This window comes from Ovis canadensis, chromosome 21, assembly GCF_042477335.2.
Source record: "Ovis canadensis isolate MfBH-ARS-UI-01 breed Bighorn chromosome 21, ARS-UI_OviCan_v2, whole genome shotgun sequence".
NCBI classification, from domain to species: domain Eukaryota; kingdom Metazoa; phylum Chordata; class Mammalia; order Artiodactyla; family Bovidae; genus Ovis; species Ovis canadensis.
The window spans coordinates 59,981,780-60,009,063 of NC_091265.1; the positions used below are offsets into that span (position 1 = coordinate 59,981,780).

Sequence of the window (27,284 nt, forward strand, 5' to 3'; positions counted from 1 at the left end):
AGTTTGCGCCCATCACGGACATGAACATCAATTTACTTCGAAAACCAAGAGTAAAGAGAAACGATCTGATTTATCAGTTTCTGGGAAATGCCCTCTGGAAGGAAGGCCGGCAGCGCCAGACAGACCCAACATCTGCCTGTGAGCCAGGCGGAACCGGCAGGGTCGCCCTTGGAAGATGGGGCGCGGGTAAGGGGTCTACGGGCCCGAAGGGTCCCTGGGTCCGAGCCCCGAGTCGGGGCACCAGCGAGAGGCCGAGTTCGCCCCAAGTGCTGGGCGGAAACCACTCGGTGATTGCGAAGGTCCAGGCCGAGGGTGGTGTCAGCGGCGGCGCTGGGGCACGCAGGCTCCATGCGTGCGGCTGCGCGCGAAGCCAGCTTTGCAGACGCAGCGGTAGGAACCGCTCGTGTTCACGCAGCGCTCGGTCTTGCATAGTAACCCGCGCTGGTTCAGCTCTCGGCACTCATCGATGTCTGGAAGCGGGGGTGACAAGTGAGGACTTCATGAGGGCGCCAAAGCTGTGCGACCCCTTGGCTTCTGGTCCAAGCTGGGCTTCTGCAGGGCCTGACCCCGCCCCGCCCCGCCCCGCCCACCTGCCCTCTGGCCCCGCCCCCTCGGCGCGGCTCACCAACACAGCGGGCGCGGGACGAGTCTAGCTGGAAGCCGCCGGGACACTCGCACACTGCGCCGCCCGGCCGCGGCACACAACGGCCGCTCACGCAGCGACACTCGTCCGAATCCTCCTCCGAGCTGTCCTCTTCTGTGCGGGCCGAGAGAATGAGACGTCAACACTGCCCCCGGCGATGGCCGCGGACCCGACTCTGTCCCTCTAGCTACACTCACCTCTGGCGGGCTTCCCCAGCAGCAGGGGGCTCGTGTCCCAGAAAGAATTACTCTCACTCTGCGACGTCGGGCACTGGGACCCTGAGGGATCAGGGGGCGGTCAGCAGGCAATGGCTTTGATTCACCTCGGCTCCCGCCCCCAAATTCCCTCCGGGCCAACCCCTCTCGGGCATGCTCACCAGCGCCGCGCGGCGGGCACGGACGGCACTGGGCTCCCCAACCTCGACCCTGGCGACAGCAGCAGTCATCGAAGGTGAGGGCGGGCCCGGCCAGAGGCCCCGCACACATGCCGTCTTCTCCGCGCTGGCCCCAGCACACGTCCCGCCGCTCCGGGGCACGCTCTGCGGAGGGGGACCGGGTGTCAGGGAGGAGCCCAAAGCAGGGGCCGCCCTCCCCCGCTCCAATCCACCCTCGTGGGAACGGCGGCCCCGGGCCTCCACGCGGCACACAGGGTTCTGGAGAGCCCAAGATGACCCTCGCCCTCACCCGCCGGGCTCTCGGGGCGCTGGCAGTCGCGGCCTGAGGGTCCGGGTACCCAGGGCGGGCGGCACTCGCAGCGGTAGGAGCCGGGCAGGTTGATGCAGCGGCCAGGGCGGCAGGCTGTGGGGTCTTGGCACTCGTCCACGTCTGCGGGCAGCAAGTGGATGAATGGGGGTGGAAGTCACAGCTTGGCTCAGCTAGCCTCCCTCCCGTTTCCCCAGAGGGCTGACCCGGGCCTCACCCATCTCTTCTGGGCTCAGACATTGGCGCTGCACCGGGCTGTACTCGGCCGGGGGAGTGCAGGCACAGCGGTAACCACCGCGCGTGTTCTCACACACTCCGTTCCGGCAATTAGACTCGTCCAAACACTCGTCCACGTCTGAGGGGAGGAAAAGCGCGAGTGGTAGGAACCGGCCTGGAGTCGGGTGGTTTTGCTTGTCTCCTGGCTGCTTTCCCACGGCCACGGGGGCAGTTGCACTCACCCACGCATTCCAGCAGGTTCGAGTCGTAGTAGAAGCCATGCTGGCAATAGCACTCGTAGCCGGGCTGCGTGTTCACGCACTTGCCCTCCTTGCATATCTCCGCCCCAAACAATATGCATTCATCGATGTCTGCAGAGCGACAGGCCGTGGGCGCCCGCACCCTCTACCTGCTGGGCCTCTGAGGCCCCGTAGCAGAGGACGTGGGCGTGGCACTTACCGTGGAAAGGTGGAAAAGTCTATGGCCTTTTCCCAACGCCTACTTAAGGTTATGGGGTGGGGCTTAGCAGAGGGGCGGGGCAGTCGGTGAGAGTGGGCGGGCCTTACTCCAGTACCCGCAATTGACAGGCAAGCACTGGAGGGATGGGGCGGTCCTAACCGGAGGGCGGAGCGGGGTGAGCCAGGTGGGCGGAGCCATGTTGGAGCTTACCACGGTGGGCTGGGATGCCGTAGTTGACAATGTTGTTGTCCTGGGTATAGCCCTTCCCGTCTGGGCAGAGGCTGTGGAACTCAGCTACGGGGAGACAGTGGCCATGGGGAAGGAAAGGAGCAGGATTGAGCATGTGTGTGCTGGCCGTAGGGCCGGAGCTCTCATTTCCCACCAACTCAGGAAGGGGCCCTCTTCCCCAATCCGGTCCCAAATGAAGAAACTGAGGTTCTGGAAAGGGAAAAGGCCTGCCCGGCTCCTGACCTGAGCTGTAGACTGGGCAGGGATAGATCTCGCAATGGTCTCCCCAGCCAGCCCCCAGCGAGCAGCAGCACTCCTGCTGGGTGACATTGGTGGCCAGAACACTGTCACAGAACACGGTGTCATCGAAGTTAAGGTAGCACTCCTTCTTGTGGTGGGGCTGCTCCACCTCTGAAGGGAGGGGAGAGCAGCTCAGGGTCCAGCACTGTGTCTTTGCCTGTCCACACTGCCCACCAACCTCTTCCCTCTGTGCCCCCACATCGCCTGGCTCCCCGGAGCTGCCACGTGAAAGCCAAGCTCCATCCTCAGTGTGGCATTCAGGGGCCACCTGACAGGTCTGGTCCTGCCGGGCTCTCCCAGGCAAAAGAAATTTCTTCTTGTTCCTCATATTCCAGAGGGTGGGACCAGGTACAACTCTGAGTCCCAACTGCAGTGTCTGGATCGAGGAGGGAGCCGAGAGGGCACTCACCCTCACAGCCGTGTTGGTCCTGGGTGGGTGTGAAGCCCTCATCACAGATGCAAACGTAGGAGCCCTGCAGGTTCTCACAGGCCCCATGGGGAAGGCACAGGCCTGGGTCCTGGCTGCACTCATCTATGTCTTCAGGGAGGAGAAGAGCAGAAAGAATCACTCAGAGGGAAACCAGCCCCTCTCTCCCTGGGGGTGGGGCTCAAGGGCCTCACACAAGCTGAGAACCTGAATTTCCACTTGGACTTCAAGGCACACACAACAGGAAAGCCACTCCTGTCCGTCTGTGCACGTGGGTCAATGTGTACACATTCAGTGCATTGTTCTTCACAAACCCTAACAGAATGAAGACCTAGCTCTCAGCTCAGCATCTGGGGTTTCAGTCTGGTCTCCCAGTATCTTTGTCTCATCACCCTTTGCTCTAAACCACTAACACCCTCAGCTCTGTGTCTAGGCCAAGATATCTACTCTCCCTAAAGACACAACTAGCTCTGCTTCCAGATCTCTGTGCTTTGCAAATACTCTTCTTTGGGCCTGGTAAATACCATCCTTTGCTTTTCTCTGCTTAGGGAATCTACTTATACTTTAGGGAAGCCTGTTTATACTTCAAGCTCCAATACAACTGTCACTTCCCTGTTGCAATTAATCACTAGTCCAGACCTCTTCTGGCACCTAGCACTCTGAATTGTAAGAATCAATTTATCCAGGGCTCCTTGCTAGGGGAGACTATTTTCCTAGCAAGGAGCCCTGGGTTATTGCTCAGTGTCTAGTATAGAGCTTAGAACCTGGCAAATACTAGGTGCTCAGTAAATTGGTCATAGCAAACACCCTCTCCCAACAACACAAGAGAAGACTCTACACATGGACATCACCAGATGGTCAATACCAAAATCAGATTGATTATATTCTTTGCAGCCAAAGATGGAGAAGCTCTATACAGTCAGCAAAAACAAGACCAGGAGCTGACTGTGGCTCAGATCATGAACTCCTTATTGCCAAATTCAGACTTAAATTGAAGAAAGTAGGGAAAACCACTAACCATTCAGGTATGACCTAAATCAAATCCCTTACGATTATACAGTGGAAGTGAGAAATAGATTTAAGGGACTAGATCTGATAGAGTGCCTGATGAACTATGGACGGAGGTTCGTGACATTACACAGGAGACAGGGATCAAGACCATCCCCATGGAAAAGAAATGCAAAAAAGCAAAATGGCTGTCTGGGGAGGCCTTACAAATAGCTGTGAAAAGAAGAGAAGTGAAAAGCAATGGAGAAAAGGAAAGATATAAGCATCTGAATGCAGAGTTCCAAAGAATAGCAAGGAGAGATAAGAAAGCCTTCCTCAGCGATCAATGCAAAGAAACAGAGGAAAACAACAGAAGGGGAAAGACTAGAGATCTCGTCAAGAAAATTAGAGATACCAAGGGAACATTTCATGCAAAGATGGGCTCGATAAAGGACAGAAATGGTATGGACCTAACAGAAGCAGAAGATATTAAGAAGAGGTGGCAAGAATACACAGAACTGTACAAAAAAAATCTTCACGACCAAGATAATCATGATGGTGTGATCACTCACCTAGAGCCAGACATCCTGGAATGTGAAGTCAAGTGGGCCTTAGAAAGCATCACTACAAACAAAGCTAGTGGAGCTGATGGAATTCTAGTGGAGCTATTTCAAATCCTGAAAGATGATGCTGTGAAAGTGCTGCACTCAATAGGCCAGCAAATTTGGAAAACTCAGCAGTGGCCATAGGACTGGAAAATGTTTGCATTCCAATCCCAAAGAAAGGCAATGCCAAAGAATGCTTAAGCTACCGCACAATTGCACTAATCTCACACGCTAGTAAAGTACTGCTCAAAATTCTCCAAGCCAGGCTTCAGCAATATGTGAACTGTGAACTTCCAGATGTTCAAGCTGGTTTTAGAAAAGGCAGAGGAACCAGAGATCAAATTGCCAACATCTGCTGGATCATGGAAAAAGCAAGAGAGTTCCAGAAAAACATATATTTCTGCTTTATTGACTATGCCAAAGCCTTTGACTGTGTGGATCACAATAAACTGTGGAAAATTCTGAAAGAGATGGGAACACTAGACCTCTTGACAAACCTATATGCAGGTCAGGAAGCAACAGTTAGAACTGGACATGGAACAACAGACTGGTTCCAAATAGGAAAAGGAGTGCCTTAAGGCTGTGTATTGTCACCCTGCTTATTTAACTTATATGCAAAGTACATCATGAGAAATGCTGGGTTGGAAGAAGCACAAGCTGGAATCAAGATTGCCGGGAAAAATAACAATAGCCTCAGGTATGCAGATGATACCACCCTTATGGCAGAAAGTGAAGAGGAACTAAAAAGACTCTTGATGAACGTGAAAGAGGAGAGTGAAAAAGTTGGCTTAAAGCTCAACATTCAGAAAACGAAGATCATGGCATCTGGTCCCATCACTTCATGGCAAATAGATGGGGAAACAGTGGAAAGTGTCAGACTTTATTTTGGGGGGTCCAAAATCACTGCAGATGGTGACTGCAGCCATGAAATCAAAAGACACTTACTCCTTGGAAGGAAAGTTATGACCAACCTAGATAGCATATTGAAAAGCAGAGACATTACTTTGCCCACAAAGGTCCGTCTAGTCAAGGCTATGGTTTTTCCAGTGGTCATGTATGGATGTGAGAGTTGGACTGTGAAGAAAGCTGAGCGCTGAAAAATTGATGCTTTTGAACCGTGGTGTTGGAGAAGACTCTTGAGAGTCCCTCGGACTGCAAGGAGATCCAACCAGTCCATTCTAAAGGAGATCAGTTCTGGGTGTTCTTTGGAAGGAATGATGCTAAAGCTGAAACTCCAATACTTTGGCCACCTCATGCAAAGAGTTGACTCATTGGAAAAGACTCTGATGCTGGGAGGGATTGGGGGCAGGAGGAGAAGGGGACGACAGAGGATGAGATGGCTGGATGGCATCACCGACTCGACGGACATGAGTTTGAGTGAACTCCGGGAGTTGGTGATAGTCAGGGAGGCCTGGCGTGCTGCAATTCATGGGGTCACAAAGAGTCGGACACGACTGAGTGACTGAACTGAACCGAACTGAAACTCTTGTTAGATGAATGCATTGAGGGGTGAGGTGGCACGCTAATAAGCATCATCTAATTACTGTCATTATTACTGTTACTAATATTTTCTGTGAAAGAGTAGAATGAATGAGTGGATGGTTGGAAAGACAGATCAACAGTGTGTCTAGGAGATGACTGCTTGCTGCCATTGCTCCTCGGGAGTTCTCAGCCAATCCCTCCATACCTTGGCATTTCCGGCCGCCTACCAGCCGATGCCCCTGGGGACAGAGACATCGATAGGAGCCATTGGTGTTGATGCAATCACCCCCAATGCAGGCTGCAGGGAAGTCACACTCATTGATGTCTGTAGGGAATCAAAGGGGTGAAGAATCTCAGGGACAAAGCCCACTCACATGGCCTAAGGCTTCCGAAGAGCCCTGGGTAGGGCCCACACCCCATGGCCTATCTTGGATCTGGATGGGGGCTGGCCATGGGAGTGGTGGGCTTGCTCACGGTAGCCCCTGGGGTTGCGGCCTGGGCAGGGACGGTCTGGGACAGGGAGGAACAGGCCAGCCCCCCAGCGTGAGGTCTCCCCTCACCCTCGCAGCGGCTCCGGTCCCTTGACAGATGGTAGCCAGAGAGGCACTGACACTGGAAGGAGCCTGGCGTGTTGGCACAGATGCCGTTGTTGCACACGCCCCCAGCCTCACACTCGTCCACATCTGTGGGGCACAGGGGCCATCAGAGGGCTAGGACAGTGTGGTCCTGAGTCTCTGCTCCCCTCTTCCCACTCCTGCCCACGGCCTAGAGCACCAGAGCTGAGGCAGGTGGAGCTGGAGACAAGCACGGGCCCCCTCACCCCGCCCCTGTGTGGCACACCGTGCCCTAATGACCAGGCCAGGCGCTGGCAGGAACCCTGGGCCATTTCTGGTTCCAAAGGGCTCAGGCCTCCCCATCCTTCCTCCATTCTCACCTAACAATCCTCCCTGTCTGCCCCGGCTTCACGGCCGCAGCTGCTCTGGCGGCTGCTCCCACCCTGCCCCCACTGCCAGGGCTCCCTTTGTAAGTAAGCCTCCCTGTATCTGCATGCTCACAGAGCAATTTCTCCCGCTTGTGCAGTAAAGGCACTTGGCTCTGAGAGCACGCTTCTGTGCAGTCCTTTCTGGGGGGAGCTGGTAGTCGCCCACACCCCAGACCCCTTCCAAACCCCGCACTTCCTGAAGGACACCTGGCCCCGCCCCAGCCTCCCCCTCTCTACTGCCATCAGCACCCACCTTCCTAGCGCTTCTTCCTTTCCCTCTCTCTTCCTCTCCATCCTGGGCGTTTTCAACATCCATCTGGCCAGCCAGGCCCAGCCTCTGATGCAACAGTCCCTCCCTCCGCGTCCGCGACCTCCACTTCAACGCCAGCCACTCGCTCTCAGTACAAGGGACTGGGCGCTGCCCCGCCATCCCCAGGCCCGGGCGTCTCAGACGCGGCTCCCTTCGCGCGGCTCCCTTCGCACTGCCTCCGCCGCCGCTCTCTGGGCCCCTCCTCACCTCCTCTCCCCAAGGGCCCCTGAACACCTCTCCTGCCTCCCCTCTGCTCCGGCAAAGCCAGCGCCCTAGCCTGCTTCTCAGGATGCCGGGCGCTGAGTGCGGCTGAGGCCAGCCACCACGCGGAGCACCACGGGCCGCTCCACTCCCTGTGGCCAGAGCCTCGGCGTGGCCGCACCACCCTCTCCTTCTCTCAGGCCTTGACAGGGGGAGGCCTGGGGAGCCCCGTGCCCTTCAGCAGGTCCAGACTTGCGCCGTTCTCCTCAGCCCACAGCCCCCACCCCACTCGCCCTTCCTCACCCGCTGCCTCCGTCTTCTGGCCTCTCCTCGGGCCACAGAAGCTACCCCGCCAAGGCCGCCTTCTTGTCTCGCTGGTTAGTTCTTAGTTACAAGGACCTCTCTACCGCATTTAGCGCATCCTCCTCTGCCCTCGATGCCTGCCCTCCCCAGCTTCTCACCTAGTGCTCCCTGGGCCCCCCAAGGCCCCAGTTCCCCCATATCCTGCTCCTAACCCCCTGCCTTCTGCCGACCTGGCAGTGTCCACGATGCTCCCCTCACTGAACTCACCCTCCTTGACTGCACCCCGAGGCTCCACAGAGCCCCCTAGTGTGCACCCCGAGGCTCCACAGCGCCCCCTAGTGTGCACCCCGAGGCTCCACAGCGCCCCCTAGTGTGCACCCCGAGGCTCCACCGCCCACAGTTGCAAGTGGGTGTGTCTGGCCCAAGGCTTCCAATCTATACCGCCTGCTCTCTGTGGGCATCACCGGCTGAGAGACCCACAGGGACCACACACTCAACTGTCCAACAGGAAACTTAATGTCTTCCTTCTCAAACACGCCTCACTCCCAGGGACCCTATCCCAGTGAGCGGCACCCGCTGAGTCACCCAAACTAGAAACCTGGAGACCCCTTACTCCTCTCTCTTCTTCACCTTGATACCCAGTTAACAAGCCCAGGTAACTCATTTTAATACTTCTCTAATATCACATAGTCTCATGACCATCTTTGAGGCCACTATTATCACATCCGCCACTGTCTCTGTTCTGAGTCTCCGCCAGACCTCCAGTCCCTCTCCACAATGGGCATCAGAGAACTTTCTAGAACAAATAGCAAAAGTCATTCTTCCCCTTAAAATGCTTCCGCCGCCTCCTCCTCAAAGTCGCTCAGTCGTGTCCGACTCTGCGACCCCATGGACTATACAGTCCATGGGATTCTCCAGGCCAGAATACTGCAGTGGGTAGCCTTTCCCTTCAGGTGCCTCCTAATAACTTCAGGGTGAAGCTCAACCTCCTGGGCAGGGCTTAGGTGGGCCCTTCAGGAGGTGGGGACCTGCCCTTCACCAGCCAGCCTCAGCCCCACCCCCTACTTGCACCTTCCTTTCCCTGTACATTCTGCTGGTGTTCAGAGAGCCTGGCACGCTCTTCCCTCTCTCCTTTCTTTGCTTGGCTAACTCCTGTTGATCCTTTAAGACAACTCGAGCCTCCTCTTCTCCCAGTCCCCCTGAGGTTTCCCAGAAACACCCAGACTCCACTGAGGCCGACAGCTCTGCGCTCCACAGTCGGTGTCCACGGTTCTCCAGTTTCTCTGACTCTCATCCCTCAGCCCATCTCCTGACTCATAAGAAACATTATTGCCGGTGGGGGGACAATACTGACAGCCCCTTTCTTTTATATCTCTCCTACTAAATATTCAAGTAACTGTGCTTTGCAAACGCAGCTTCAAGCCTTGCCTCTTAAGATCCTTCCTACCTAGAAATTCCGCCGCCCCCTCCTCCGCCAGGTTGTGGAGAAAGTGAGTGAGTGGGTCAGTGAAGGAAAAGTGCCTGCGAATTAGCTGTCTCCCGGCCGACAGATGGGGTGACCCGGTCCCCAACTTCGACGCTCGAGTAGGTGGCGGGACGCAGGGCGGGGAGGGCTGGCGCTCACCCAGGCAACTGAGGCCGTCCTGCGCGGGCGCATAGCCCTGGGCGCACGTGCAGCGGAAGGAGCCCGGAAGGTTCTCGCACCAGCCGGGAGAGCAGGGGTTGCCCTCGGCGCACTCGTTCACATCTGCGGCGGAGAAGGCTCGCCTCGGACCCCGCCCCACTGGACGAGGTACTGTGAGGGGATGGGAGACCCTCCTTCCAGGATGGTGGGGGTCCCCAGCCCGGGGCGGGGGAAGCCGGGTTCTGGAGCCGACTCCCACGCCAATAGCCCCGCCCCATCACCGAGGCAACTCCCGAAGGGCCCCGCCTTCTTGTGATCGAAGCCCCGCCCCACCCGGACCCCAGCCTCGCGCTCACCGCGGCAGGCCCCGCCCCCTTGGCTGCGGTAGCCTGGCAGACAGGCAATGCACTTGAAGCTCCCAGGTTTGTTCTCGCATTTGCTATCCGGGCAGGTGCTAGGGTCTCGGCACTCGTCGATGTCTGCGCAGAAGGAAGGAAGAAAACTCGTTTGGGAACAACATTGCCGGCCAGGTGCTCAGGGGCCTCGGCAGGGCCTCTCTCTGTCACGGATCGACCAGGCGAAGCGGGCCCTCTGGGTCCAGATCGAAACCTCCGAGAGGCCCAGGGCTGGGTGGAGACGGGAGTGAGGCCCTCCGCCCCCACCCCAGGCCGAGGCACCGCTGAGGACCCGCGTCGGTCCGGATGGGTCTTTCCCACCTTCGCACACGGGCGGTCGGGAGGCTTTAAGCCGGTAGCCGGGGTAGCAGTTGCACTTGTAGTGTCCCGGAAAGTTGATGCAGAAGCCGCCGTCGCCGCACAGGTGGGGCTTGGCGCACTCGTTCAGGTCTGAGCGGGAGGAAGGGGGGGCGAGGGGAGTGCAAGGCGGCGGAAGGGATGACATGCGGTCGGGAGAGCCCCTCGGGTCCGCCGATCCCGGGGCCCGCCCCCGGCCCCGGCCACGCCCCCGGCCACTCAGTGCTCACCCACGCAAGAGCGCCCCCCGGCGCCAACGTGCAGGCGGTAGCCTCGGTTGCAGTGGCAATTGTAGGAACCGCCGGTGTTCATGCAGATGCCCCGCCCGGCGCCGCAAGGCTCCGCCTCGCATTCGTTCACGTCTGAGAAGGGCGCGGATGGGGAGACGTCAGACGACGGTCGGGAGCCAGGGCCGCCGCCGCGCCACCCACTCTCCACGCTCACCCACGCAGTAGCGATGCTGCGGATGCGACCGGTAGCCGGGATTGCAATGGCAGGAATAGTCCGAGGGTCCCGGGACGCACTCTCCGTGGCCACAGATGTTTTGGTTCAGTCGGCACTCGTCCGTCTCTGCCGGGGGCGCCCGGGGGAAAAGGGCGGCAGGTCAGAGGGGGCAGGCAGGGAGCAGTCACTTTCTGCCACATTCCCAGGGAAGAACTGGACACCCCATCACTCTCGACGCCGATAACTGAGCCTGGTCGCACTATGATTTCAGATCTCCGTACAGCCATCCCCCCCCATCCTAGGATTCCCTACACCTCCATCACAGATAACCGCAACATCACAATCCCAAGTAGCCCCAAACCATGATCCCAGGTCCCTGGCATCCCCATCTCCTCAAGCTGAGGACCCTTGATACTTCTCTCTCCACTTACTATACTCTGACTCGAGTCACCTCAACACCTTAAACTCTGTAGCCTCAATCACACCAATATCCTCCAGACAAGCGAACCAACACCCCTTGCCTTAGAGACCTGCCCACCCCCGCCCCCATTCCAGAAGTTTTCCTCCCCCTCCCAAGGCAGGCAGGAGCTACTTTCCTGGGAACCCTGGATGGCACAGGTGATCAGACTCAGGAAGCCTCCTTGCCTTCTTTCCTAGGATTCACAGTACTCCCTGCCTCCCACCTCTTCTTCCTTGTGGCCCCTCCCCTGAACCCTGCCCCAGAAAGCCCCAGGCAGCCCTGGCCTCAGGCTGAACTCCACTCCCTCCCAAACACACCTGGCCAGTGGGTTCTTGCAGGCTGTTCTCTCTGCTTAGAGTGCCTCTCTGTAGGCTCCTTAACACCCCGTCCTCTGATAAGTCTCCCCAAGTGCCTCTTTCTCCACATTCCCACAGTCCCCAGGCTGTCACTGGGTTATCCCAGCCTGTGCAGATTCCTGGGCAGCCACCTTCCACTAGGAGCTCATCTAGTCTCCAGTTTTCAATCAGGTTGGTGGCTTCCTTGTGGCTGGAGTCCAACCAGACATGGGCTTGAATCCGGCTCAACTGTGTGACCTGGGATCAGCTACCGAACCTCTCTTAGCCTCAGTTTTCTCATCTGGAAAATGAGGCTAACCATGCCCACTTCACAGAGTACAAGAAAGGTAAATGGTATTTAGTATGTAAAACTCTCCAGTCAGTGCCTGGCCCAGGGCAACTGTTCAGCCATAGCTAGCAATTATTATGATGCCCCAAACCATGCAGACACTTCCCACAGCCTTTGGGATCAAATCCAAGCCTCTTAAAGCTCCTTGAGCCGGCCCTCTCCTAGTTCAGAAACACTGATCTGTGTGTGGTTTCTCTCTTCTCCATGAAACCAGGGTTTCATGTTTCCACGCCTTTGCCCAAACTTCTGCCCAAACCAGAATGTCCTTTTCCCCAACCTGCTAGCCCATTTCTTTCCCACATTTTGTCGTTAATTTCTAACACTCTTAAAAGCTCTGTTCAGAAAGCCTTCTCTCATTGCCATTCTACATATGATCTCAACACCCAGACTTCCTTCCTTCTTCTCTGATTTACTTTTGCATAGCCCTTATGAGACACACTAGATTTGGACTCATTGATCTGTTTGCTCTCTGTCTACTCCACAAGGACAGGGAATTTTTATCTGCTTTGTTTACTATTGTGTCCCCAGCACCTAAACAGTGCCTGCGCATAGTAGGTGCTCCATAAATATTCATTGACTGTAAATGCCTTCAGACTGGCCTGACCATCACACCACCCGGATCAGCTGAGGGCAGAGAGGCGTCTCAGAGTGTTACACGCCGAGGCTTCCCCAGCCCCCAGCCCAGGGTCTGGCATACAGTAAGCCCTTGACGGTGTCAGCCCTCGGGAAGGATTGGAGGGGGTGAGGAAGGAGAAACCCTAAGTTGGGGGCGTGACTTACCTGGGGCGTGACCTAGGTGGGCGAATCTTACCTGTGACTTGAGTAGGGGCGATTTCCACCGCACTGCGGGACGGGGGCAAGTCGGGCAGGAACTGGGGCGGTGGGGGCCAGGAGATCAGTTCTGCGGGCAGCAGCACACGACCATCAGCGGGTGAGGACACTGAGAGAGCCGCCCCTCTCCCCGCAGGTCACGGGGCCGGCAACTCCACAACCAGCTGCACCGCCCCCTGGTGCCTAAGCTGTGAACTTCCCCGGCAGTGACAGCCCCTGAGGACTGGTGTCTACAGTGCCCAGCTCACCCGGGTAGGGCCGGGCAGGAGATGTGGTGACAGTCGGGTGGCTCTGCTGCGCTGACTGCTCTTCAATCACTGGCTGCGGGCGACAGTAGCATGAACCCTCTGTGTCTCCTTGGCCTCCCTGCCCCTCCCACCTGGGTTCTTATACTCACTGAGTCTGTGCTCACCCCTAGAAGGGAAGAAGATGGGGCCATTAAGTGTTGGGCTGGGAGAAGGGAGTCAAGTCTGGGACTGGCAGTTGGGCATGTGTGGTCAGAGTCCCTAAGAGTTCAACGATCATGTCTCTGGGTCAAGCATTAAGAATTAGATCCTGATGTCTGGGAATGTTTTCATCACAGGTCAGTGAAGCGATGGCTGGACAAGGTCCTCAGCTTGGGAGGTTATAGCCAGGGTCAAATCCTGAGTCAGGGGTCAGAGGGTCAAATCTAGAGGCAGCATTTGAGCTGCATTAGTGCCCTGATCTGGAAATCAAAGGTGTCCTGGTGTCAGAGGATTGAACCTGGAGGGCAATAAATGATCAAATCCCGTGGATCAGGGATGACATCCTGGGCTTAGTTACAACACTGGTTAGGGGTCAGAATGTCAACTCTAGGGGTCAATGCTAGTCTGGGATTAGGAGCTAGAGGTTAGACTCAGGTCCTAACTGTGGGTCAAGGGTCAAGGTATCAGACCTAGGGGTTCTGCAGCTGTCAGGAAACAGGAGGGATCGGGCCAGACCTCTCTCTTCCTCTGTGTCCTCAGGTGGTGGTGCCCGGCTGGGGCTCTCGGGCAGCTGCTGGGGCTTGGGTGGCCCATCAGGGTGCAGGAAAAGGGAAAAGTCACTTTCGCCCTGAATGGTGAGCGTCTGGTGGGAGGTGAGGATGTGGTACCCCTTCCCAGCTGGGCAGATCTCCTTGAAGGCAGCTGTGGCCAGAGCAAGGGGCAAGCAAGTGAGCCCTTCCTGGAGAGGCAGGCTCACAGACAGCCCCCCAGCCCCAAAGGCCCCTGGCTCACCAGTGCCATCAGCTGGGCAGCGCTGGCACCTGGCACCCCAGGCCTTGCCGACGCTGCAGCAGCAGAGTTGGCGGGTGAGGCGTGTGGTCAGGGGGTGCTGGCACTGGTGTTCAGGGCTCACCAGGCGGAAACACAGGCTCTTCTCCTCCGGCTTGTCTGCTGCAGGGGCCAGTGATGGGCATGGGCATCTGGGCCTGAATGCTGCCCATGTCCCTCTTCTCAGCTGCTCCAGACCTCACCTCTCTGGCACAAGAGGCCTTGATTCTCGTGTGGTCCCTGACCCCACATGACCCTGAATTCATTTGACCCCTGAAACCTGTATTATTCTGACCTCATGTAGTACCTGAAACTTCTGTGACCACTGAACCCATTGATCCCTGATTCTAGCTGCTCTAGACTTGATCCCTCCCACTCAACAAGCCCTTGGTCTCATATGACACTGCCTTCTCATAACCCCTGACCCCATGTGACCTCTTATTCCAGATCTCATGCAACTCCTGAACCCACTGATCCCTGACCCCATCTGCTCTAGATCTTGCTCCTCCAGCAGTCAACCCTTGACCTCACTCTGACCCTGTGACCTCTGATCCTTACTGTTTGGAGCCTTACCCTCCACCCATACTTGGTGACCTCCAAGGACCCCCGAGTCTCACCGATGCACTGTGTGCGGGAGGGGCCCAAGCTATGGCCAGGTGGGCAGACACAGCGATAGGAACCAGGGTTGTTGAGGCAGTCACCATGGCGACACATGCCTGGCATCGCGCACTCGTTGATGTCTGTAATAAGTGAGAGTTTGGTCCCTCCAGGCCAGGGCCACAAGGTGACAGCGACCTGCTCCAGGAACCTCAGGGTTCTACCCCAGCCCCGCCTCCTCCCCCCCCACCCAGTGACAAATGGCCCATACCCTGGCAGTGTGTGCTGTTGAGCCTCTTGTAGCCCTGGGGGCAGTCAGTGCCCATCTCCCCACGTACAGGCCCTGGCTTCTGCACCCCTGTGTCTGTGGAGAGAGGAGAGCATGGCAGGAGAGAACACAGGGGCTGCAGAGAGGGAAGGGACGGCACTGGGTGGGGGAGTGGGGTACTGAGGGGACCCGGGTGGGAAGTGAGAGGCTCAGCCTGCAGGGCTGGGAGGGGCTGGAGGGTGTGCCCCGTGGGGAGCGGCAGAGATCTCACCGAGCCAGGGCACTCACACTGCAGCTGGGGGCACTTGTGGCACTTGCTCTGGCCCCAAGCGGTGCCGATGCTCCCACAGCAGTCTTCTTGCTTGGTGAGGCCCGGAAGGGGGTTGCTGCCACACTAGGGAGAAGAGCGTGGACAGGGGTGACAGGCTGCCCAGCCCCCACCTGGCCTCCCTCCTCGGGCCCTTTTCCTCCTCTCCCCACTCAACCTGCAGGACACCCCCCCAGTTCTGAGCAAACCCGGTGGATTGGAACAGAGCGGCCCTGAGAGGCGTCTGTGGGTTCACTCACTGGCTGCTTGGGCAGCGTGTCCTGGAAGCAGCGGCCCAGGGGCTTCTGGGTGGGTGGCCGGGGATGCGGGGGCTTGGGGTGCGGCAGCAGGTGCTGGGAGGGGGCCGGGCCCTCGGCGTTGGGTCCTTCGATGCGGTGCACTTGGACCGAGGCCTCGGGCGGGTGGTGGACGCGCACGTTCACCACGGGGGGCGGGGCCTGCACTGGGGGGCGGGGCACGGCGGCTTCAGAGCTGCCCCGCAGCGCAGGTGGCGGCGCGGAGCTCCTCCAAGGCTGGCCCCGCCCAGGTCCTGCCGACCCCCTCCAGTGCCCGCCCACCTCGGCCTCCCGGGGCCTGCCCAAAGCCTGGTACCTTCCGCTGAGATCTGTCCTGGCCCGAGGGGCACCAGAAACGTCGCATGCTGGGCAGGGGGCCCCTCCCCGGGCCCTGGCGGATCGGCGATCACCTGGACCGCGTACATGGCGTGCTTGCTGGCCACAGACTCGCCCTCTGGAGCCAGTGCGCCTGTGGACAGGGCCCCGGCCCGGCCAAGCCCAGGGCCTGAGCCGCCAGCGCCTCCGCCAGCTCCTCCAGCCGGCACCTGGCAGAAGCGACCCGTGAAGTCCGGGGGACACAGGCACTGGTTTCGCGAGGAGCACTGGCCGCCGTTCATACAGGGCAGGGGGCACACCACTAGGGAGGAGAGGTAGGTCAGGGCTCAGGCAGACCCCTGTGGCCAGCGCCCAAACCCAGTCCCTCACCCACATCCTGTCTCTTCCTTCCCCTCCTCCCTACTTCCAAGCCACCCACTGGTTCTGTCCTCCCTGGGAAGCTGGCCTTAGTAACACATCAGATACACACACATGCTACCCTCCAGGTCCCCCAACATCCTTATACCCTAGGGGCCACTGGCATCTTGAACTTGCATCCTATCTAGGAGACCCTGTGCCAGCTGCGTGACTCTGAGCGACTGACTTCCCCTCCCAGGCCTCAGTGTCTTCATCTGTAGGGCGGTCCCATCTATTAAATGAAGCAAGGCCTGTCCAAAACTCTGCACAGTGCCTAGTACACAGAGGGTGTTTAATAAGCAGTAGCAGCTGATGATGATGGTGATGGACTAGCCTTTCCCTCCCCTTGGGTCTTTCCTGGACACCCAGTCTCTATCTGGTGCCTCCTCCTTGCCCCCCAGTCCTTCCCCTGACTCAGCCCTCTCTGGGCTCTCCCTCCCTCTGTTCAGCCATCCCAGGGCCCTCACCTCACCGCTGCCAACTTGAGCTGTACTCCGCTGGGACCTCTCTTAAGCAACTCCACCCAGGGGACCCTGTCAGAAATCAGCATTCTGCCTCCCCACCTCTTCTTGGCCTTGGACCACCACTGGGATCCCTGCCTGCCCAGTCATTCATAACTGAGCCTTGAGGCTCCAGTCTCCCCTGCTCCCACCCCAGCCAGTTCCGGCCTCTGTAATGTCTCATAATCCATCTTCCCTCCTGCCCATGTCCCCTGCCCCTCCCCTGCCTGTCCACATCCCAAGCACCCCCAGAGAAACTTGGTCGGGCAAAGCTCCGGCACAGTCACAGCCCTGCTCCCAGCTAGCTTCCCTGCCTGCTCTCGGTGGCCCAGAAGGAACCTTCTTTCGGCCCATCCCCATCTGCTCTTTCCATGTGCACCCTACGCTCCAGGACTCATCTCCTGTTTCCTACAGACGTGCCACGTCTTCTGCTTCCCTTCCTTGACCCATGCCATTTCTGCCCACTCAGAGCCTAGTCCCCATCTGTGCATATTCACATCATATCCTTCCAGCCCCTCCCCCAGGAGGAGAGCCCTTCCTCACATCCCACCCACCCTCTGCCTCAGCTCTGGGTGCCAGAGGAGGTGGTGGGGGAATGAATGAAGGAGTGAACTCAGGGAGCTGATGGGATGTCTGTCTGTCTGTCACACACTCACATCTGAAATCCAGCCTCGGGGACCTGCGCTCGTGCACCAAGCCCAGCCCCTCTCTAGCCCCTCCCCCAGGACTGCCCTCACTTGCCAGGATGGGGAGGTGGGGGTGCTGCCCCCTGGACACCTGGAGGGCCTCAGAGGGATGGCCCACATGCAAGGCCACCAGGGCCTGGCTACGAGCAGCCCAGCCCAGCCCAGCCCATCCTGCCTGGCCTCTGGGGGCCAGACTCTCAGGGCAGAAGGGGTGTGTCCTGGGCTGGGGGAGGCAGGATTCTCTCCTTCCTGCCTCCCAGTGAGTCACCCACAGCGGTGAGGGTGACCTCCCGGTGACACCCGCCCACTGTGGCCTGGGCACTGAGCCTGAGGGATGTGGGCAGCACGGATGGAGACAGCAGCCTGGGCAGGATGACCGGGGGCTTGGGAGGCCAGGCCCAGGGACGCTCACATGCACAGTCATCTCATCACACACACACATGCACAGACTCATTCTGACACCAACACAGGCTTACATAAACACTCCCAAAGTCACTGCAGACGTGCACCCAAGATAACACAGAGAAACCTGTACTTGAGCCCAGTGTGCCAGCCCAAAGCCCGGGCATACCCCTGCGTGTATGCCATGTGCAAGCACATGTGCACACACAGACCCACACACACATCTTATGAGAAGCGTGAGCCACCTCTGATCTGTAGTGGCTATGTGAGTATAGGAGTGTGTAAGAGGGGCTGTTTTGCCGGTGCCATCGTGGGCCTGGCCTAATTACCCTGTCCGGGAGGGTAATTACTGTTGGGACGCCTCCCCCAGCCTGGCCCACAGGGCCCTGGGGGAGGAGCGCTGAGCCCCAGGCCTGGCCCCTTGGAGTTTTCAGGGTTTGGGGGGCTGGAGGGAGACTCTGAGGTGGAACTGTTCAAGCTTCTGGGGGAAGCACAGATGGAGCATCAGAAAAAGGAGAGACCGAGGACCCAAGCCAGCCTCTACCTCCAGGCCTGCTCCCCACTTGTTAGGCCTCAACGCCCCTCCCCTCTAAGACCTCTCCAGTAACTAATTCCCTCACTCCCAGCCTGAGCTTGGCTCCTCCTCCCAGGGAATGCAGGTGTCTACTGCTGGCAGGCCCTACTTAAGACATTTTTAAAAGACTTTTCCTGTTTCTTCCAGCGAGTCTGTTTCTAGGGGGAATACTTAACCCTCCTCTGAGACCTGCGCCAGTTGGCATCCCCACAAAAGCCCCTGCCTGTCGACCTCGACTCCCTCTCAGAACCCAGCACTTTCCTAGAAGCCTGTGCCATCCAGGGCGCCAGCATGACCCCACACCTTAGGCCTCAACCCCAACCCGAAGCTGTGAAGTCCAGGCTTCCACGCAACCCTCCCAACTCCCGCCCCAGCACTCCAGCCTCCCAAGGCCCCTGAAGCCCCTGGGGCCCGCGGCCCTCCGGTTCCGCTCTCTGAACCCACGGTCGCCAGGGTCACAAGGCCTCCGCTGCCATGTCTCCCACGTGGGCTCCGGGAGCTGGCCTTCCCCGCGCCCCCCGCCCGCGCCCCCGGCCCTCACCCACGCGGAAGCCGGAGCCCGTGAGCGTGTCGGTGCTGTGGCCGTTCTCTCCGATGAGCGTCATGTTGGAGCCCTTCTGACAACTGTCCCGGCACTGGCCCTTGAGACAGGTCCGCTTGCAGATCACCGGCGCAAAGACCACCTTGAAGCGCTCGCGGGCCAGCGCCCCGCCCCCGCCAGCGCCCCTCTCGCCCGCCGGCCCCCCCTCGGCCCCGCCGCCCGGGCCCAGCAGCAGCAGCAGCAGCAGCAGCGCCAGCAGCCCCGCCGCCCCCGCCCCGCGCATCTCAGGGGCCAGGCCGCCAGCAGCCCCACGGGGCCCGGGCATCCGGGGCCGCAGGACCCGGGGGGGCGCGCCCGGGCGGGGGCGATGGTCCCGACGCCCTAGGGGGATAAGCAAGCCGGGAGCCCCGGGAGAGGCGCAGAGAGGGCAGCGAGGGACAGGATGGGAGGAAGCGCGGGCGCGGGCCCAGTGAGAGGCAGAGAGATGGAGGCTGGACCGCGGGGAGCCCAGAAACTTCCACTGCCCCGGGAAGGAGCCCAGCCACGAGCCGGGGCCGGGGGCCTGCGGAGGCCCCAACGTGAGGCCGGAGCGAGGAGGCCGGAGCAAGTTGAGGCGGAGAGGAGGAGCGAGGGGAGAGGAAGGCCGGGCGGCCGGCCCGCTCCGCGCCTCCCCCGGCCGGGCTGGGCTCCCGCGGCCGCCGGGAAGCAGGGAACGCGCGGGGCGGACGCAGGGAGAAGTGAGCAGTTGTTTTCCCTGGCTGGAGCGCGGCGCGGCGGCGGCGAGGGGGGCTGGGACGCTGGCCCCGGGCCAGGGAGACAGTTTTTTTTCTGTTTAAAGCGTCGTCGCTGCCGCCTGGGGGAGCGAGGGTGTGCGGGCGGGTGGAGGCTAAGGGGGGCGGTCCCCACCCCAGATGCCCGCCCCGCCGGAACCCGCCGCCGCCGCGCTGGGCCCGCTCCAGCGAACCCTCACCTGGGACCGCTGGCCGCCCCGCCAGATTCCTCCGGGCGGGGCCGGGAGGCCCGCGCCCACCTCCGCCCCGCAGCATCCAAGTGGGAAACCGAGGCTGGGGGAGGAAGATGGGCCGGGCCCGGGGGTCGCGCGGCTGGTAGGAGGCCAGGTGGGGCTGGAACCCAGGGCTCCCAGCCCTGGCCCAGCCTCCTCTGCACATGCGAGGGTCTCACCACCCCTCAGTCACTCCTCATGAGTACCGGTCCACCCCTGCCCACTGAGACTCAAGGAGGGGGTACCCCTTCACCAGGCCCTCAGTGGGGTCCCAGGAAGAAGTCCATGAGGTCCTGAAGAAGAGTAGATAGAGCAAAGTTTGAAATCCAGCTTGCCTGCCAACCCCCAGTAAATGGCTTCCCGGTGCCCACCCTGCCCCCGCCCCTTCTCCTTGTCTGGCCGGGCTGGCTGGGCTGGCTCTGGGCCTCAGACACTCTGGAATCGCCAAGGTCTGAGCTCAGGGCCTGGCCCCCTTCCCAGGCTAACAGCCGGGAGGAGGGGAGTGATGCCTGAGGGCCTGGGGCTGGGGAGGGGCACAGCCGGGCCCCAGGGCAGGGGCTGGCAGGGACTGGGGAAGGGCCTTGAGTTGGGTCAAGGCTGGAGAGGAGCCAGGCCAGCCCACTGGTCTGGAAGGGAGGCCCTCGAGGGCTGCAGTGGCCTGATGCCCAGGCCATATCACCGGGTGCCTGGCCAGGGGGGACCCCCGATTCAGTCTCTGACTCACAGAACTCAGCAGGGGGTGAGTAGGACCAGGGTACCTCCAGAGCGGGTCACAGCCAAGACAGGGTGATACCCTCTCTCTGAGGGGAACAGGGGTTGCAGTCTGAGGGAAAGGGGGTTCAGGTACGTGACTTGAGGTACACCTGTGTAAGGAGCTCATGGCTTTAACTTTGAGGGTGGGCTTATTTGGGGTGACTGAGGGAGACTTTTTCATGGACCCCTGCCCAAATTGCTCAGTGGGCTCAGGCCCTGTTCAGATTGACAGGTACTGGAGGAGTAAGATGGGGGCAGTCCCGTGTCCCCAGGGGAGATAGGAGAGTGTGTAAGTACAGACAGCCCCCACACTCCCTCAGGGGGCTCTCAGGTCACACACTGAGGCCGGGATCGGTACTGATGCTCACCACCTGCCAGGCACAGAGCTAAGCATTTTCCAGTCATTTTTCCCTCATACTCATCTGACCCTCCTCTGCCTACAGTAAGGTGTGACTCACCTTGGAACACAGCAAAAATAGACTAGGGTTAGAGTCCTCATCTTTCTGAACCTGTTTTTTTTACCTCTAAAATGGGGATCCAGTCATTTGACAAACAAGGAACCTCTTGCATGCTCTAGTTGCAGGTCCTAGTTGCAGCATGCAAACTTCGAGTTGCGGTATGTGGGGTCTAGTTCCCTGACCAGGGATCAAACTCAGGCCCTGCGATTGGGAGCGTGGAGTCTTAACAACTGGACCAGGGAGGTCCCCAACATGCACTTGTTAACAGGTAGAACCAATCGCTGCTTTCCTGGAGCTTCTGTCCTGGAGGAGACAGACATACGACAGGACAATTCACACCTGACTGAGGCTGTGCCAGAGGTCGGTGCTAAGACAGAGAAGAAGAGGGAGCTGGGAGCGAGGGCAGTGGTGAGACCTGAAGTCCAGGAAGCCCCTCTGACAAAGGGACTTTTAAGCCAGGAGCTGGAGGAGGAGCAGGAGTTAACGGGTGTGCGGTCCGCCCAGCGTGGGGGGAAGGCTGGAGGAGGCCTGAGGGATTGAGGGGAATTGCGGAGGGGGACAGTTGACACTGTCATACCAGGGTGGGGGGTAGGAAAAAGATTCATTTCTTCCAGGAGCTGAGACAGGGCCAGCGGAGCAACAGGGTGGGGAGGCAGAGAGAAAGAGCATCCGGAGGCGGAGGCGGGAGGCCATGGTGAGGAGTCCTGAGTTTTATTTTCATTGCAGTGGAACTGTATCAGAGCAAGAAGGGTGTTCTTGCTATCTTCCCAGGAGAGACGATACAACCTGGATGTGGCGGAGATGTGTTTGGGGGTGGAATCCAGAGACTAGGTAAAGTGGAGGGTACCGGAGAGGCAGGTGGTGTGAATGCTTCCCAGGTGTCTGCCTGAGCCCCCCAGGCGGGTGAGGAATGCGGCAGGCGAGAGGGAGACCCACAAAGGAGTGTGGGTTCTGTTTGCAACTTGCTGAGTTTGAGATAGAGCCTCTCTGGTGGCTCAGATGGTAAAGCGTCTGCCTGCAATGCAGGAGACGGGGGTTCGATCCCTGAGTCAGGAAGATCCCCTGGAGAAGGAAATGGCAACCTGCTCCAGTATTCTTGCCTGGAAAATCCCATGGATGGAGGAGCCTGGTAGGCTACAGTCCATGGGCTTGCAAAGAGTTGGACATGACTGAGCATTTGAGATTGGACATGACTGAGAGTTTGAGATGCTTGTGTCATCCAAGTGGAGACGTCTCAATCCAGATATGTGGAGCTCAGCCAGGATGCCTGCCCTGGAGACACGGGCTCAGTGTCCTCAGCATACACGGGCATTTACAGCCAGGGGAAAGGAGGGGGTCTGCTGGGGAGAAGAGAGTCAGGGAGAACCAGGGAGGTCTCCTCCCCCAGGTCAGAGAGAGGAGGCAGAGTCTGAAGTGACTCAGAGGAGCAGCTGGAAGAGGCTGAGGGAAGAGAACCAGGAGTGTGATGTCGGAGAGCCCAGAGAAGCAAATGTTTTGGGAGGAGAGCATGGCCAAGGGTGTCTAATGCTGCTGACAGAAGGATGGAGGTAAGGCAGCCTCTGTTCCGGGACCGCTGAGGGGGCTGAGTGACCAGGAGCCACGAGGGCCAGCGCCCAGCCCCGCGCCTGGCATACAGTGAGTGCGCCATACATTTACTTACTGTCATTACCAGACTCCTTAAGCTCATCAGGGCTTCCCTGATAGCTCAGTTGGTAAAGAATCTACCTGCAGTGCAGGAGACCCCGGTTCGATTCCTGGGTCAGGAAGATCCGCTGGAGAAGGGAAAGGCTACCCACTCCAGTATTCTGTCCTGAAGAATTTCATGGACTGTATAGTCCATGGGGTCGCAAAGAGTCGGACACGACTGAGCGACTTTCACTTTCACTTAAGCTTATCAGGGGCCCAGCTGGAAGCGGTGGGCACTGTCACCTGGGTCATGAACATTAACTGGAGCTGCAGAAGCTGGAGCTGAAGTGGGGGGTGAGGGGGCCTGGCTTTCTGTGGACACCGGCAGTACCTGTCCTCCTGCAGCCAGCAGGGAGGGAACTCTGAAAGTCATATTCCTCCTGTCCAGCCCCGCCTCCCAGGGGCCAAACCCCAAAGGAAGCCTGTGGGCAGCGGGGCTGGGGAGGGCACAGGGCAGGCAGGGTTGGCCTTGGGGTGTGTGTCCTGGCGGACACAGATGCAGAGTGGATCCGCAGGGCTCACTGCAACAGCCCAACCAGGGAGTGTCCGTAGCTTGTCCGCCTTTTCTGTCTGCATCTCCTGTGTCACTGCACCCAGGCAGCCCAGCTTCCTGGAACCTACCAGCATGCCTCCCAGATGGAAGTTCTGTAAGCCCAAGGAGACCATGACCTCTGTGCTCAGTGCAGATCACTCCGGTCACCTAACGGGTCTCCACACCACCATTGCTGCCCAGTCCCATCCCTCCCCCACCTGGTACTGGACTCACCTTTTAAAACCTAATTCCAAGACTTCCCTGCTGGTCCAGTGGTTAAGCATCCACCTGCCCGTACTCCAGTATTCTTGCCTGAAAAATCCCATGGGTAGAGGAGTCTTGGTGAGCTTCCTATCTTATCCAGATTGGGGGAAAAAAAAAAAAAAGATCCACCTGCCAATGCAGGGGATACAGGTTCGATCTGTGGCCTGGGAAGATTCCTTGTGCCACTGAGCAACTGAGCCCATGGGCCACAATTATTGAGCCTGGGCTCTAGAGCCCGAGAGCCACAACTACTGAAGCCCACGCAGTTAGAGCCCGTGCTCCGCAGGAGAAGCCACCGCAGTGGGAAGCCCGCACGCTGCAGTGAAGACACAGCACAGCCAAAACATAAACTGATTTCAGAGGGCTTCCCTCGCAGCCCACTGGTGAAGACTCCATACTTCCACCCCAGGAGGTCGGGTTTAATCCCTGGTCAGGGAACTAAGATCCTACACAATGCAAGGCGTGGCCAAAAGCAAAAACAGAAACCTAATTCCAACCATGCTCCTTCTCAACTTACAAGACCTCCAGCAGCTTCCCTGTGCTCTTGGGCCTGCAAGGTCCTCTGTGCCTCCCCTTGAGCCTACTCCTGCTTGTCTCTAGTTCTTGCCTCTAGGAGGCATTTCTCTAAAATAACTACCCTTAGCCCTTTGAGTCACATCCCATGTTAATCTCCTGCTAGTCCTCGTCACAGCCTGAAGCATTCTTCACTATGGGTTTGATTAGTTATTGTCCATCTCACCGCCCTCCCAGGAAACATAGCCTTGCCTCCAGCTCCTAGCACCTGACCTGACGCGCAGAGGGCACTGACGTTTGTTGACTGATTGGCTGGACTGAGACCACGAGGCTGTGAAAGATGTAACAGTTAGACTTGGCTCATCTGGTGAGTAAGATATGGGGATTGAATGTAGGCTGGCCTGATCCAAAACCCACACGGTGTTCCTGGGAGGAGGAAGGAGAGGAGTCCCACACATAGTCTACAAATAGGAGGGTGGGGCCCTGAGGGCAATAAGGGACTTCAGCCTGAGGAATGGTCTGTCTGCTGCAACATCAGGGAAGGGCACCTTTGTGCAGAGGGGTTCTTGAGGCCCAGAGACGGCAGGGACTTGGCCAAGGTTACATTACTGGGTCTTCCCAGGTGACACTGGTGGTAAAGAACCCGCCTGCCCATGCAGAAGACACAAGAGATGTGGGTTCGAGTTCGATCCCTGGGTCTGGAAGATCCCCTGGAGGAGGGTATGGCAACCCACTCCAGTATTCTTCCCTGGAGAATCCCATGGACAGAGCGGCCTGGTGGGCTGCAGTCCATAGAGTCACGAAGAGTCGGACATGCCACGGCTCAAACCTAGGGTTCCTGATGCTTCATTAGGGGCATTGGCTGGATGGGGTGGCCCCAGCCTGTGTAACGGAAGTTAGGTTTCAGAAGGCAGCATACCACAGTGGTAGTTTTCTGGAATACCTGCTATGAGCATTGGGAAAATTCTTCATCTTCTCTATGCCTCCTTCCTCATTTTCAGACAAGGAAGTAAAGCAGCTGACATTCATGAAACCCTTGGTGGATGCTGGCCACACGGTAAGTTCTCAGTATATATTACCTCTTTTTTCTTTTCTTTCTATCTTTTTAAAAGGATATTCATGTTTCTGTTTGGCTGCGCTAGGTCTTAGTTGTGGCATGTGGGATCTTTTTCAGTTTGGGCATGAAAACTTGTAGCACGTGGGACCTAGTTCCCTGACTAGGAATCCAACCCGGAACCCCTGTGTTGGGAACGTGGAGTTTCAACCACTGGACCACCAGGGAAGTCCCTATGTTAGCTCTTTTCATTATTATCTGAGCCTGGGGTCCAAAATGGGCTTGCTGGGAAAATCCTATGGACAGAGGAGCCTGGTGGGCTGCAGTCCATGGGGTCCCAAAGAGTTGGGCGCAACTGAAGCAACTGAGCGCACACACTGGGGTCCAAAATGGGCTGCAGGTGGGAGCTGGGAGAATACCTCTGAAAGAGGGCTGACTGTGTGTCAGGCTCTGTGACACCTCCCTGAGTTCTGAATGTCTTTGGGAAGCTTCTAGGCTCTGAAGAAAGAAACGGCTCTAGGGGTGGTAGGTTCTAAAGGTGATAGTTGGAAGTTTCAGAGGCCTGGAGGGGCCAGTTCTGCCCTGAAGCATCTCTCTCCAAGTGATGTGGAGTGGCCGTCCCTGAATCCCTCTGATGTGTCCCCATGGTGTTGCAGAGCATGAGAGATGGGACTGGAAAATGAAATGAACCAGTCTTCATCCTTGATCAGCCAGAGGATCTTCAGCCCCGCCCCTTGTCTCCACCTTCCGAACCCAGGAAAAGTCCGCGGGTGAGAATCTGACCGGAGATAAGCACGGCCTGGGTGGTGGCTCAGCCCTGCCACCTCCCAGCAGGATGATTGTGAAGAAATCTCTTAACCTGCCCAGGCTTCAGCTTTTCCATCTGCATTTTGGGGATGATGATAAGACAAAACTCACAGCGCTGTCCTGAGACTTAAAGGAGGGTAATTCAAGCTCTTAGTGCAGTGCCTGGCCACAAGATAAAATACACCGAAAGTTCCTCTGAGGGGCTGCTGACACCGGGAGCATCCCGCTGTGATGATGGTACTAAAAGAGGGACTAGGAGTTACTTGTCAACAGTGTGTATGCTGGACTTGCATTTGTGTTTATTTACATGTCAGTTACAGGCCTGAGAGGAAAGGTCTCATCTTGCCTCTTCAGCACAGGTTCAGAAATCTCACATGGATTGTGGAAATAAAGTTTCTGTTGTGTTTGAAAAAAAATACACCAAAAGCTGAGTATTATTATTTTTTATTAGGCTATTTCATTCATCTTAACTCAATTAAATTATATATATATCTACATTTTTAAATGTCTTCTTTCTTTCTTTTTTGCTGCCTGGGTCTTCATTGCTGCACTCGGGGCGTTCGCTAGTTGCAGTGAGCTGGAGCCGCTCCTCCTTGTGGTGTGCGGACTTCTCGCTGCGGTGGCTTCTCTTGTTGTGGAGCACGGGCTCTAGAGCTTGGGCTCAGTAGTTGTGCTACACCAGCTTAGTTGCCCCATAGCATGTGGGATCTTCCTGGTGTGCATGTGTGCTAAGTCACTTCAGTCGTGTCTGACTCTGTGCGACTCCATGAACTGTAGCCTGCCAGGTTCCTCTGTCCGTGGGATTCTCCAGGCAAGAATGGAATGGGTTGCCATGCCCTGCTTCAGAGGATCTTCCCCACCCAGGGATCGATCCCACGTCTCTTACTTCTCCTGCATTGACAGGCAAGTTCTTTACCACTAGCGCCACTGGGAAGCCCAGGATCTTCCTGGACCAGGGATCAAATCCATGTCCCCTGCACTGGCAGGCGGATTCTTAATCCCTGGACCACCAGGAAAGTCCGAGTATTATTAGTTTCATTACTGTATCATCTAGCCCTTTCTTGTTTCCCAGAAATGTCAGGCCAATTCACGTTGCAGTGAAAAACAAGAAGAAAAGTCAGTACCTTTTGGATGCCTGTTAGCCTGATGATACAATAACGCCAGTTACAATGCTCAGAGCTGTGGCTACAGAACATAGGCCACCTGTTGCCAGGAGAATCTGATCCACCAAACGCGGCAGTTGAGGAAGGCTTAAAACTGAGCTGTGTGTGAATATGCCCTGGTGGGGTATGCTGCCACTCAGGGTCAGGCCTAGCTACTGCCATGCCCACTGTACCACGGAAAGGACAAATGCTCGGCCACGAGAGGGTAGGAAGGGGTCCCACTGCTTCCCTAACA

The 27,284-nt window shown here is 58.0% G+C and overlaps 1 protein-coding gene and 1 long non-coding RNA gene across 5 annotated transcripts; one reads left to right on the forward strand and one right to left on the reverse strand.

Moving 5' to 3' along the window:
* Window positions 1–51: 51 nt before the first annotated feature.
* Window positions 52–19,586, reverse strand: LTBP3 (latent transforming growth factor beta binding protein 3). Of its 3 annotated transcripts, XM_069566214.1 has the most exons (28): window positions 18,817–19,586; window positions 15,698–16,018; window positions 15,346–15,548; window positions 15,067–15,172; window positions 14,782–14,874; window positions 14,531–14,653; window positions 13,878–14,036; window positions 13,602–13,787; window positions 13,037–13,053; window positions 12,888–12,960; window positions 12,620–12,709; window positions 10,665–10,790; window positions 10,451–10,582; window positions 10,185–10,313; window positions 9,825–9,947; window positions 9,469–9,591; window positions 6,609–6,731; window positions 6,254–6,373; window positions 2,957–3,085; window positions 2,491–2,658; window positions 2,230–2,313; window positions 1,803–1,931; window positions 1,562–1,699; window positions 1,327–1,467; window positions 1,020–1,181; window positions 841–921; window positions 626–757; window positions 52–470 (listed from the first exon to the last, which is right to left on the reverse strand). In XM_069566214.1, exons 1-28 carry the CDS (start codon window positions 19,139–19,141, stop codon window positions 319–321), a joined length of 3,888 nt encoding a protein of 1,295 aa, XP_069422315.1. In that variant the 5' UTR covers window positions 19,142–19,586; the 3' UTR covers window positions 52–318. The 3 variants fall into 3 exon arrangements, with proteins under 3 accessions (XP_069422315.1, XP_069422316.1, XP_069422314.1); XM_069566215.1 differs by lacking the exon at window positions 6,609–6,731 and having other exon boundaries at window positions 18,817–19,234; XM_069566213.1 differs by lacking the exon at window positions 13,037–13,053 and having other exon boundaries at window positions 12,888–12,961; window positions 13,601–13,787; window positions 18,817–19,234.
* Window positions 19,587–20,663: 1,077 nt separating this feature from the next.
* LOC138427038 (uncharacterized) lies at window positions 20,664–26,302 on the forward strand. Of its 2 annotated transcripts, none has more exons than XR_011251878.1 (6): window positions 20,664–21,438; window positions 21,757–21,861; window positions 22,418–22,665; window positions 24,263–24,392; window positions 25,027–25,082; window positions 25,736–26,302. It is a non-coding gene; the product is annotated as an uncharacterized lncRNA (long non-coding RNA). The 2 variants fall into 2 exon arrangements; XR_011251879.1 differs by having other exon boundaries at window positions 21,299–21,390.
* The last annotated feature ends 982 nt before the right edge of the window (window positions 26,303–27,284 follow it).